At 53.0% G+C, this 13872-nt stretch overlaps 1 protein-coding gene across 1 annotated transcript; it reads right to left on the bottom strand.

The window, feature by feature from the left end:
• Positions 1-10718: 10718 nt before the first annotated feature.
• LOC119290980 (nuclear transcription factor Y subunit C-2-like) lies at positions 10719-12691 on the bottom strand. Its single transcript, XM_037569664.1, has 2 exons — positions 12444-12691; positions 10719-11671 (listed from the first exon to the last, which is right to left on the bottom strand). Exon 2 carries the CDS (start codon positions 11624-11626, stop codon positions 10898-10900), a length of 729 nt encoding a protein of 242 aa, XP_037425561.1. The 5' UTR covers positions 11627-11671; positions 12444-12691; the 3' UTR covers positions 10719-10897.
• Between the last annotated feature and the right edge of the window lie 1181 nt (positions 12692-13872).

The following is a 13872-nucleotide window of genomic DNA, read 5'->3' as shown; positions in this document are numbered from 1 at the left end:
GGAAACAAAAGAAAGAAGACTTACCAGCACGGCGTGCTCCATGTCGCATGTCCGCTCCACCTCGGCCTGGGCGAAGGCCTCAAGCCGCTCTGTCCGGCCTCGCAGGTGGCGGCTAACGACATCTAGCGCCACCTCCTCCTGGGTCTGAGGCCCGAAGACAGCGGCACCCCCGCTCTGGGCACGGCAGCTCGGCGCCCTCCCTGCCGGGGCACCAAGGCGTGCCCCCCGCTGGCCGCTTGTGATGCGGCCAACACCTCCTCCGACGCCCCTTCCGGCGCCAACGACGACCCAGACATCGGGACGCCCTGCGTCGCCACCTCCATCACCGCCGCCCATGGTGCCTCCACCATAGCCGGCGGCGCCTCCGGCGCCGCCGCCCGCAGTGCCTCCTCCAAGACGCCGCCGCCTCCACCACCATCGGTCCCCACGCACACGACCATGTCGGCCCGCGGCGGGGTGTCGCCCCCACCTCCACGACCTCCTGGTCGAGGATGACCACCTCAGCCCGGCCTCCACGACCACGCTCCCTTGCCAACGACGGCTCAAAGATCGTCGCCGCCACCACCATGCCCTCCGGCATCTCGCGCCAGGCCGGCTCCGCGCCGGCTCGCGCCCATGCCGCCGCTGCGGGTGTCCAAGCTTGGACCGACGCTGCCTCCAGCTCCGCCTCAGCCCGGTTCCTGTCCCGCCAGGACAAGGCTTCGGCATCATTCAGGTCCAGGCCGAGGTCCGAGTCGCCCTGTCCCTCCTCCTCGGCCAGGACAGCGAGATCAGACCCGCTCCTGCGGAACGCGGCACCTTCAGCGGCCGCGGCCTCCGTCGCCGCCCTCGCCAGCGCGATTGGCGACCTGAAGAAGAAGGCAGAATAAGCAAAAAACAGACAAGACTGGCTCAAAAAAATCCAGGCGCAAACAGGAAATGAAGCTCACCCCGTCAAGACCGGGACCAGGATTGGCCTCCCATGCCCGCCACCGCACTTCTTCTTGGCCGGCTTCCCAGGCTCGGCCGGGTCCGCCGTGCGTTTCGGGGCCCGGGGTCACGCGCGACGCTGTCTTTTCCATGTGGGCGGATCGACGCCGCCCCATGTGAGGACCCGGCTCCGCCCGCGTCGCCGCCTCCCCCGCCCAATGCTGCTACACCAATAACCGACGTCAGCATCGCCCGCACGACGACATAATCAACAATTCAAGGCAAATGAAGAAAGAAAGATTCAAAACTTACCCGCGCGACACCCAGCGCCGGTGTCAGACTCGTCCACCTCCTCGCCGCCATGAGCCGTGGGATCCTCTGGCGCCACCTGTGATGGGGCCCGGGCGTAAGGATGCCGAATCGCGTTCAGAAGTATCTCCCGCGTCGCATCGAGACGAATGAGAAGATACGCGGCAGCAAAGTAGGAAGACCAAACACTCACCCTTCGGCGCCGGGTTCGACTGGCTGTACGGCGCCTTACCGAATCGCCAGTCCTCTCCAAGGTTGGCCTTGGAGATGCCGTTCACACCGCGTGTGACCTGCTCCGCGAACAGCCGTGTCGACTCCATACGGTTGGGGTCCTGAAGGCCGATCATTTCGCCGATGAGGCAGGAGCGCCTCTCAAGCGGAAGGACCCGGCGAGTGATGAACGCGGCAAGGGGGTCGGCGCTGGTGAGCCCCTCCTGTGTCCTCATCACCGTCACCCGCTCACAGAGGTTGACGATTTCCTACGATGGGCGCCGGAGTGAGTAGCCCCAGTTCGTCTTTGCCCGCGGCGGCGCGATGGCGAAGAGCGGGAGGTTGATGTGGTCCGCGCCGAGGCTGCGGACGTAGAAAAAGGAGTTCTGCCACTTCTTGGTAGAATCCTCCAGCGGGATCTTTGGGAAATCCGCCCCCGACCGCTTCGAGATGACGGCGGCACCGCAGTCGGCGAACTCCCTGGCTGACGGGGCCTGCTGCATCAAGGAGAAGAAGCGCGCCTAGAGGTCGACCGTCGGCTCGACCCACAGGTACCCCTCGCACAGGGTCATGAAGCCGGAGAGCTGGACGATGGCGCCGACGCCAAGATGGTGCGGTTGGAGCCCGAAGAACTCCAAGAACGCGCGGAAGAAGGTGCTCACCGGCAGCCCAAACCCGCGCTCGAAATGCGTAAGGAAGACCACGCGCTCCTGCCCCTCGGGCCGGGACCTCTGCTCGCCGCGCGGCAGGCGGATGCCGACGTCCGTCTCCCGCGGCAGGCGCCGCCAAGCTCGAAGCTGCGTGATGTCCTCGATGGTGATGTTGGAGCCCATCCAGGAGCCCGACGGCAGCGCCATGAACAGAAGAAGGAAGAAGAAGATGGACGGCGGAGGAAGTTCTGCTTGGAGCAACGGGCGCCACAGTGCATCGGTTGCATCACGCGCGTGACCTGTCAGGCCCCTTCGACTTCCGGGCGCCACGTGGCGCTTGCACGAAGCCCAAGGGATTGCCTCAGGATTCGACGGACTCCTCGGTTCCCGCCACGGCCGGGATGCCGCGATTCGGTTTTCGACAAAACCGGCACACAGTGGGTGTTGCCGGACCCGGCGCTTGCAGAATCTGCCTTGCTCAAGGGGGAAACTGCGAAGGCCCACTCATCCGAAGATGGCGGACCTTCACAGCTTCGGGGACTACTATCGGGGGGATGAACCCGGGGAAGGCAACGGAACCCGAATCCTTTTCAAAAACAGCGGGGCCTGCATCGCCCCGCGAACCGGCATGCGCCTGGCTGGGTTGCTCGACCCGGCAAGGCCCACAACCCGGCCAAGCTCTCCGACCCGGCAAGGTACGTTGACCCGACCGCAGCGACTGGCGCAAGACAACTCAACCCGGCGCAACCAAGGCTTCCCCAATAAGCCAACCCCACCCGTGGCGTCCACGGCAACCCAACCACGGGTCAGCTCCCGTCCCATCCAGGACGTATGATGGGACGAGACCTCAACCACCGTTGACCAAGACAACAGTGTTTCCACCCATGCCTGTGGTCAGCCGGAGCGTGGCAACAGTGCCCCTCACCTACCCGTTGACTAGGGCTGGCGTGGCAACAGTGCTCCCGCCCTCACCGCTGACGACAGCAAGCGGCAGCCTGACGAAGAGCACTGTACACGACTCGACTCGGCCGCGCCCTGACGATCGACAAGACAACGCATAGTCCCCTAGGCACGTGGGGCCCGCACCTAGGGGAACCCGGCGAACCACAAGCCCTCAAGCGGGACCAATCCCGTTATCCTGGAGACCGACAATACGGACCCACCGACTCAACGTATTACCATTGTAACCCTGGGTGGGTTGATCTATAAAACCCCCCAGGAACCCAAGCCTACAGGGGCGGACGATACGAGAGACATGCATATGCATATGTATGAGACACAAGGAAAACACAAGCAAGCATAGGACTAGCCACCAAAGCCGCAACACCGGAGAGAAGGAGAAGCCCAAGCCTTGGCCAACTTCCTTCCTCCCCCATACTGCTCCAGGAGAAACATTGTACTATCGATCATCCAACTACACTAGACAGGACTAGGGGTATTATCTCTCCAGAGAGCCCCGAACCTGGGTATGTCCAGCGTCCCGCGCCCACGCATGCCAACCTCGCCTCTAGAGCCCACCAGCGCCCTCGAGCCTCCTCCTCTCTTTAGCCATCCCTTGGCATCTGCTGTGCGCCCACCACGACAATACCCATCCGTTAGCTTAGCATAATGATTGTTCAGTCTTATTGCTATTTGTTTCTTCATATCAAATACATATTCCTTCAACTATGAGATTATGCAACTCCAGGATACCGGAGGAATGCCTTATGTGCTATCAAACGTCACAACGTAACTAGGTGATTATAAAGATGCTCTACAGGTATCTCCGAAGGTGTCTGTTGAGTTGGCATATATCAAGATTAGGATTTCTCACTCTTAGTATCAGAGAGGTATCTCTGGGCCCTCTCGGTAATACACCTCATAAGCTTGCAAGCAAACGACTAAGGAGTTGGTCACGAGGTGATGTATTACGGAACGAATAAAGAGACTTCCCAGTAACGAGATTGAACTAGGTAGGAAGATACCGACGATCGAATCTCGGGCAAGTAACATACCGATAGACAAAGGGAATTATGTATGTTGTCATCACAGTTCGACCGATAAAGATCTTCGTAGAATTTGTAGGAGACAATATGAGCATCCAGGTTCCGCTATTGGTTTTTGACCGGAGAGGTGTCTCAGTCATGTCTACATAGTTATCGAACCCGTAGGGTCTAGACGCTTAGCGTTCGTTGACGATGTAGTGTTATATGAGTTATATGATTTGGTGATCGAATTTTGTTCAGAGTCCCGGATGAGATCACGGACATGACGAGAAGTTTAGAAATAGTCGAGAGGTAAAGATTGATATATAGGACAATGGTATTCGGACACCAGAAGTGTTTCAGTCGGTACCGGGTACTTATCGGGTCACGGGAAAGGAGTTTCGGGCACCCCCAACAAAGATATGGGCTTTATGGGCCATGTGAAGGAACACACCAGCCCACAAGGGGCTGGTGCACCCCTATAGAGGCCAGCCCTATGAGGAGGAGAAGGAAAGACAGGCGGGCAAGGAAAGTGTGGATTAGGATTCCTACTTCCTTCCCTCTCCCCCCTCTTTCCTTCCCCCTCGGTTATATATGGCAGGGGGCGCGTGGCTTGGGAGGGACTCCAAGTAGATTCCTCCTACTTGGGCGCCTCCTATGGTTGCTCCTCCCTCCTCCCACCTATATATATATATATATATATATATATATATATATATATATATATATGAGGAGGGGGGCTCCTAGCACACAACAGACAATTTCCTAGCCGTGTGCGGCGCCCCCTCCACAGTTTACACCCCTGGTCATATTCTCACGGTGCTTAGGCGAAGCCCTGCGAGGATCACTTCACCATCACTGTCACCACGCCATTCTGCTGACGGAACTCATCTACTACCTCGACATCTTGCTGGATCAAGAAGATGAGGGACGTCACCGAGCTAAACGTGTGCAGAACTCGAAGGTGCCGTACGTTCGGCACTCGATCGGTGGAGCGCGAAGAAAGTTTGACTGCATCAACCGCATTGTGAAACGGTTCCGCTTACGGTCTACGAGGGTACATAGACACACTCTCCCCCTAGTTGCTATGCATCTCCATGTTTAGATCATTGCGTGTGCGTAGTTCCATGCAACATTTCCCAACACTAGCATAGAAGTTGCAAGGCCGTTGTTCATGAGAGAATAATAGTTGGTCGATATTATGAACAAAAGGTCATACTCCTAAAAGAATTCACCAAGGGTCTGTCATAATCCTACATAACAATCCACATGGCGAAAGGACGAGCAAGACCAAGTCAATGTAGGTCGTAGACAATATTCATGGTCAAATCAAAGAAAGAGAGAAGTAATAAAAGACAAGGTTAGAAAGATAAGCCCATCAAGAAAGAATCTCATTTAGTTGGACACATGGTGGGCTAGTTCATAGTGAAATAACACTTTTTGTGACTACGTTAACTACCGATACCCTCAGTAATCTGCCTCCAAGCTAAAACAAAACCCTCTATAATATCACGCTTGTCTAGATGATCATCACGTGATACAAATTAGTTTTGTTATATCTTGAAAGGATCAGTATGGTCGACTAGAAGGGCGGGGGGTTGACTAGGCGATTAACAATTTTTAACTTCTTTTTCAATTTGAAGGGATACAACATGAATATAGGTTATCTAGATATCCAACTAGATGGACAACCTACATGCCAAGCTCAAGAATAACAAGTTAGAAAGATTAACACTTAAAGTAAGCTTGCAACAAGTAAGTGAAGTAAAGAATAAACTGCAAGTGGGGATGATGATGTAGTTCACGAAGTTCCCTCCTTTGGGGGACGTACATCCCCATTGGAAAGGTACAGTGGAACGATGCTCACCGAGCACCATAATAGCTCACCTTATTCTCCTCACGCCCTTTGGTGGACGTGTAGATTTAGGTCGTCTCCTTCAAATCCTAGAAGATCAACAAGTTTGAGTTGCTAGGGAGGGAAATCGAGCAAGATATATAAAGAGCTTTGGGTAACAAACAAGGAGAGAGAGAGAGAGAGAGCAAAGAGGTGGGTCGACTTGGGAAAGACGATCGTATTTTTATAGTCTTCTCCAAATCCAATTGTTATATAGTTTTTTGCACTAAACGGTACTACCGCTCCGAAGAAGGTACTACCGCTGGTACCTTCAGACAACACTATGAAGGTTTAACTAGTAGTACCACTTAGGATCCTGGTAGTACTGGCTAAAATAAATAGACGGTAGTGCCGTAGTAGTGTCGCCCTAGCACCGTGTGCAAAACAGAGAGGAATAACCCCTCTGCGGTAGTTCATCTGGTACTAGGACCGGTAGTTCTGCTCCACAAGCAAGCGGTACTTCCGGTCAAGGGGATGGTACTGCCAGTCTACTGGTAGAGCTGCAGTAGACATGTCCAAGCAGTACTACCGCTTTGGACACCGGTAGTACCAGCTAAAATACAATAGCCGGTACTTCTGTGGCATTGCCGCTACCAAAACAGAATGACGTCTCTACAATAGTAGGTCCGACACTTGCTCCGCTAGTGTCGATCTAGTAGGGGAGAGGTGCTACCGGCCTAGTACATGATACTACCCGCCTGGAGCAGACAGCAGAAGTACTCTTAATAGTACAACCGCCTACCACTATGGTACTACCTAGTAAACCAAACATAGGCTGAATTTGAATCTTCCTAGAAAAAGTGGTAAGGTAGCATGGGTGCAAATAATATTTTGTGTACATGATTTGATTTCACCCATACCTTCCAACATGGATCCCCTCTTAATAGTACGATTTTCCTACGACTCAAAGAAAGTAAAACCGCCAAAAACACCGTCCTCTTTCTTTTTCTTTCCCAGGGGGAACTTAACCATCTCGTGCCACTTTCGAATATGCACGTGTAACTTAAGCACACGGTTAGTCCGTAAAATGCATTGTCAACAACACCAAAATCACTTAGAGAGGGAAATGCCCTTTCATAACTCTAACAAAGCATATTTTGTTTGCAAGATAATTGTTTTTTATTCCCGTTCTAGGTGGCAGAGGAGCAAAAATACATGAAAATGAAAGTGATTAAGCATCCCAAAGACATAAAATTTTCTATTGTCTCCATCCAGAAATATAAGACATGTTTTACTTTAAACAATTTGCAAGGCATAACTTTGACTATAACTTTTACTTGTGATACATTTAGAAATAATAAAAATAATAACTTGGAGTACTATACATAAAGATGGCATTGTAATAAAAATACAGTAATGTTATTTTTTTATGTTTTTATTTGTGAAAATGCCAAAGGTCATATATTAAAGTAAATCAACCCTTGAAAAGATGTCCTTATAGAAATTAAGAATTACACATCAGTCCTTGGGAAAATATGAGTTGTCTTCCTCTTACACTCCCCGACGGCACCCTGTGGGCGAAGCTCGATGCCACAGTGGGACCTCAGTAACACCATTGGAGCCAGGAATCTTTGTCTTGTATGCTTGATCTGTATACTTTTATATGTAGTAGAGATGATACCCCTTGGTTTGCTGCAAGAATTCGATGCAATTATTTCTATGAGATTTGACAGTATGAAACTTTAGTATTTGGATTAACAATTATATGAAAACTGAAACTAAAGTACATATAATTTCTCATCTTTGAATATTAGTGCAATGCATGATGCATGCTAAGACAAGTCTTTCTTTCATGCATGATGGCATTGTGAGTTGGCATAGTCGCATGTTAATAGAATTGAGTTAGTGGGAATAAACTATTTAGACATAATGTAGGATTAGTGGTAATAATAAAGTATTCAAAGATAATAAATTATATGTAGTATATATACCACAGGCCAAAGGGAGAACAAAGTATAAATTATATACCACACTCACTCCGTCCCAATGTAATGCATATTGGCCTTTGCAAAACTCAAATTTTACAAAAAAATTTGCGGGAGTTTACAAACTTTGACCAAGTTTACAAATAAAATTATACTCCCTCCATTCCAAAATATTTGTCATGTTTTTAGTTCAATGCTGAACTAGAACCACGACAAGTCAAATTTGAACTAAAACCATGCCAAGTATTTTGAAACAGAATGAGTATATGTACATATACAATACAAAATACATATCATACTAAAACATATTATATAATGAATCAAATGTTATTTGCTTTGGTATTCAAGATGTTGTTAAATTTCTATATATATTTGGTAAAAATTATGAAGTTTGACTTAAAAAATATAATACACATTATATTTTGAAACCGGCGCGCTGGGGCGCCCGGGGGCGCCGGGCGAACTGTTTTGGCGCGAAAAAGCCACGGGCCCGCCGCGTCAGTGACACGGCTCTCTTGACTCTTCGTCGTCCGCATCGCCTCGTTTCCCGCGGCAAATCAATGCCAAAGCTGCCGCGCGCTGCCGCGCCGGTCAGCCTGCGCCATTGATGCCTCACGGGCGGCGCAGTGAAGACCGGACGACGCGCGTCCCTCGCCCTCCCTCGCCCGCCACGCGTACACACGGTGGCACGCGCGTGGGCGGCGCCTCGGCCTATATATGCCGCGCCCGACGCACTCGTCGGCTCGCACACTCTCCCGCCGTCGTCGTTCCTCCCTCTCCTCTCCTTTCTTTCGCCGTCTCCAGTTCACGCCCATGGCCGAGCGCTTCCCAGGCGACGGCGCGGCGGCGAACGGCTTCGGCCGCCGCCATCTTCATGAAGACGAGGCTCGCCTCCTTTACGAGGCCGAGTACCCGGTCCCGCCGGACATGCGGGTGCCGGGGGCGTGGAGGATCAGCGCGGGCGGCGTGCCGGTGCCCCCGGTACCCACCGGCGCGGCGCGGCGTGTGGAGATCGCACGCATCCGCTCGAACCTGCCGCGTGCGGCGAGGGAGGGGCCAAGGTACGTCCCCGACAGCCCGCTCTGGGAACCGTACTTCCGCCGCCGTCACGCCCAGCAGCTCGAGGCCACCAACGGCGTCGTGCCCTCCGGCAGGCTCAACGCCGCCGGCCGGCGTCGGTGGTGGGGCGTGCCCGGGCGCACGTTGGAGGCTGTCCTCGAGTACATCGAGGGCGGCAACACGCCGCGCCTCGAGTACCCCGATCCCCCTTAGTTCTCACGCCGCCGGGGAAGCTCTTGGACCCCGAGGCGCATGGAGACCGGGGGGTCCTCCTCCTCGTCCGGCGGCTCGCCCTGCCTCCGCCCCGTCAAGCCGGAGCCCCAGGGTACGCCGGTCAGTGCACGCACCCGCAGTTCCGCGTTCGCATCGGCGCCAACGCCCCACCACCCACTGGCCGCTTCGTCCTCGTCGAGCCCAAGCCGGAGCCGGGCCTCCCCGCGGAGTACGAGGAGATAGCCCGGCGCGGCTTCTCCGACGAGGACGCCATGCGGTGGGCGCGGGAGGACTACCTCCGCGACGAGACGGTCCGGCAGTGCCGGGCCCTGGAGGAGATCGCCGCCCGCAAGCGTGGGCGCGAGGACGAGCACGGCGTCGTGGTCCTCGACAGCGATGATGACAACGACGACGCCGCCCCCGGACCGTCCAACCCGCCGCGCCAACCGGGGGAGGGATGCAGCAGGGACGGCGGAGGCGTAGGTGGGGGCGGCGACGACGACGACGGCGACGGCGGTGACTACACGCGGTTCTACAGCCTCCTCGGCATGTAGAACCGCGTGGGCGTGCGACGAGGCGGGCGGCGAGGGAGACGGCGGGGGTAGCCCGCGGTAGTTTCTTTCTTTTTTGTAAAATATGTTTAAGTTTGGACGAAATATGTTTAAGTTTAAGTTTGAACTCGCCGCTGTTTGTGTTAAAATTGAGTCGTTTTGGACTTTTTGACTACCCGTGGGCGCCGAGACTGGGGGGCAACACGCCCCCAGTGCGCGGTTTAGCGCCGGTGCGCCCCCAGGGGGCGATTTTTTGCCCCTCCTGGGGGGCCAACGGCTGGAGATGCCCTAAAGGGCCTTACCAACCGGGACAAAAGCCCCTTTATCTACTAGTGTACTCGGTTTTGTGTTATTGCTACCTATTTTACTATGTTGAAACTATTTGATATTTGAACTTATTGGATGTAATTTGCTATATATATTGTGTGAGGTCATCATATTTTCATATGCAGACACTATTTTGTTGCAGTGTGTTTATCTGTCATATGCAAACACTATTTTCATAGTTGTAATTGAAATAGTCAAGTTCTTGTTTAAAAAAGTGGGTGGGGACCCTACCGCCAGGTACCACGGCGGTAGTATTTCACAGCTTACCACCAGGCACCCTGGCGGTAGGATTTGAAATCCTACCGCACAGAACTTTCCCTTTTCAGTCACAGAACGCAAGCTGCGCCAGGCACACCCGACCGCTGTCGGGTGTGGCGGTAGGATGTGTGAACCTACCACACAAATCTGTGCGTTTCTGTCACAGAATGGATTGACGAAGACAAGGCGCGCCATACCTCACCGCCGTGTCCGTCGGCAGTAGCTTTAGCCATGCTACCGTCTTAAGCCTTGGCGGTAGGGTTGTTGGATCCCACAAACGGCGGGTTGACGGGGGCTGCCGCCCTAATGCCGGTGGCCACGGCGGTAGCTTGTTCAACCCTACCGCCAGGGCCCATAGCGGTAGGCCAAGGTTAGATCTTGCTCAAGCGACCTAAAAAGGTCAAAACATGAAATTTGGCCGCATACGGATGATGCATATCCTGCATGTCTGGATTCAAACTCATGGTAGTTTTCTGCTTGTTTTTTTTTTTCAAATGGATAAATAACTGCTTGTTGTTAGTCCTTAACTAACGCAAGACATGCCATATACTCACACAATTACAGTTACATTGCGCGCCGTGGTAAACAGCATTGAGTATCCAATGCGCGCATACAGCTCTGGCATCGATCACTCGGAGCTTAGAGGTCCAGGAGGGAAGCCAGCTGAGCCACCATGGCCGCCCGTGAACCCTTGCCCTTCCTCGCCGAAGCTCCCGGCACCCTGGTCCACGTCCGCCCCGCCTTGCTGCCACGCCGGTTCCCACGCCGGAACATGCCAGGCCGGCATCATAGGTGCCGCCGGCTGCCCCATCGGCGGATAGTAGTACGGCAGCCCGGCGGCTGGGCCCCCACCGGCCGCACCAACCCCTCCGGCGGCAAACCCGAGGGCTGCGCTGCCGGGCTCCTCCTTGGCCTCCTCGCGGGGCACAATGTCGACGAGGAAGTCGAAGACGTCGGTGCGCGCGATGGCAGCGGCGACGTCGTTGCGCTGCAGTGTGCGGCGCTTGTTCTCCTCGGCGTGCAGCCAGGAGCGGATGGTGAGCTCGAGGATGAAGAGCTCGCAGGCCTTGGCGAAGAGCACGGGCGCCTCCGCGGAGATCATGCGCACGTCTTCGTCGGCCTTCATGATCTTCTTGATCCGAGCCAGCGGCAGCTGGTGGTTCTTGAAGTCGGACGCCGATGCGCGCTCCGCCTCCTGCCGCTGGTACGCCCAGAACGCCTGCAGCTGGGCCTGCTGCTGCTGGAGCAGGTGGTGGTGTGGCACCGGCGGTGGCCCAGGCACGCCAGGCACCGGGGCTCCTCCGGCCGCGCCCGTTGCCGGCGGCTGGGTGGTGTAGGGCAGCTGGTGGTTCTCCATTACTATCTAGCTTGCGATCTGCAAGCTAGCTAAGGCGATGTACAGCTGCATGGAGAAAATCAAGATGGTTCATTACGTGTTAGAAATGAATGATCTGTGCACCATCCCGTAAGTAACAACGGCTACCTAGTTCAAAATATATACTTGCAAAGCTTAGATGATGCGACGCTTGCAAAGAGATCGATCAACATGTCAAAGAATGGCGAGAACCATCAGATCGAGGGTATATGCAGTAGAGAGGACGAGGTGTGGATAATCTTCATTATAATTTACAAAGTTTGGTACTATCTAGATCCAGGATGTGGCGGATCAAGAGAGATGAGGAATCGAGACTAGCCATATATAGGCGGCGAAGTGCAAACAAGGGGGCCTACTTATCTCTTGCTTATCGTGCACATGCATATTTCTGCGTGTGAACAATTTCTCACAAAATGGACTAGTTCAAATTAAAATAGGTCACACACTCATCACAGGTGGTGTGTTCAGCATGATCGGCGGCGTTAAGATCTTACTATCAGAGTAATAAACCTGCATGCAGGCAAAACATGAAGGCAGGAGAAGTGATGGATCAAAACAAAGAGCAGAACTACAACGATCGATCATCGATCATCGATGGTCTACTAGCCAAAAGCCAAAACGATAACGAGGAGAAGAGAATCTGCTTCGGTTTCATCCAGGGCAGAAGAGAAAGAAGCAGTACTAATTACAGTCGCAGGCGACACTAAGCTCTGCATGTCTGCATGCATAAGACGGCAAAGATGGAGAACGACTTGAAACTTAAGCTGGCACAAAGGCGAACCATCATAAAACACCAGACCTGGGCTTTGTAGATCGGACGAACGCCCTCTGTGAACTTGAGCTCTTACTGCTTCAGATGCCAAGGGGAGGGAAGAAGAGCATGAACGGCTAGCTCCTGCTGCTCGGCGCAAGCGCGTCAGATGCTTCAGCACACACGGTAACCAGAAGCAGCAGGACACGCCCTCGCGGCCATTGCCAAGCTAGAGAGAGGGCTGGATGAAAATGGCCAGCTCTGGGTCCAACGAAGCTGAAAAAGATCACTAGACGGAGAAGACCCTGGGATCCGGGATATCTGAAGCACGCGCGTCATTTTCGGCTGCTTGGAAGCTAGCTAGCTGAAAGGAATTATCCGGTGCCCTTATGCAGTTTACGGTGAAACAGCGCCCTCTGAAGTCAGTATGTCAGTCTGAATTCTCGTTTCTGTTACTGAACGTCAGTCTGTATTCTGAATATTACGCTGCAAAATATAAGCTTCTTTTTTTTGCGGGGTGCAAAAATAGAAGCTAGCTAGTACTATGGTATAGCTAAATTACAGCACCTAGATATGGTGTTCACGGAATGATGGCAAAAAATAGGATTCGTGTCCTGTGAATTTTTTTTGAGTTGTGTACGTTCCTGATCATAGCTGGTCAAAGAGATTTTTCTGACAATATTTTTCACATGCTCTCTGCTGTGAAAACTTAGAAGGTACGTATATCTTGTTGTGATTTATTTTCGGCGTGTTACGTGAGGATAAGAAAAGATGGAGAGGATATCCGGGAGAGCGGGCATTCGTGGCCAGGCTTGGTCTTTTCGGATATCGGCATTATCCATTGTGGAAGTTTGTTAGCCTCTCAAAACTGTTCGCTCGGATTGGGGGCAGATCGGCTGGGTCGCCGATCCCATCTGCTCAAATTGGCACGAGCTGCAGTCTCCAGGCACGCGCATGTGCACTTCGGGGATCTTCAGTTAACGTAACCATGACTGGCGTCAGAAATATCTCAATGTTGATGCCGACGCCATGGGTGGTCTCATCAAATGGATCTTCTCAGGCTCTCACTGGTTCTCAGCCTGTGTTCGCAGCCAGGTCGTACATGTCTTTCCTCTGAATAATTGGAGAACTATCTCTGGTTTATTTAATAAAACGAGGCAGTTTCGCCGCTTCTTATTCCTGCCTCTGGGTTGGGGAAAAGAAGATCGGTCTTGTTAAATCTCAGTCCACATAGGCTTGATTATTTTTTTTCGAAATGGGGGGTTCGCCCCGGCCTACATAGGCTTGATTATGCCTCAGTCGATGTTATATTCGTAAGATTTTGCATTGAGGCCCGTCCAATTTTTTTTTCTTTCTCACATGTTATTATGTCACTTGACTGGGATCTAGCCACACTAAATTCAGTTTTGGCAAATACGATTTGTTGGCAACAGTTGCCCTCTCACTTCACACGCGACTCGGGAAAAGATTAGGGTTT

The sequence above is a fragment of the Triticum dicoccoides genome, chromosome 4B (genome assembly GCF_002162155.2).
Source record: "Triticum dicoccoides isolate Atlit2015 ecotype Zavitan chromosome 4B, WEW_v2.0, whole genome shotgun sequence".
Taxonomy (NCBI): Eukaryota; Viridiplantae; Streptophyta; class Magnoliopsida; order Poales; family Poaceae; genus Triticum; species Triticum dicoccoides.
This window is presented reverse-complemented; position numbering and strand designations above follow the sequence as displayed.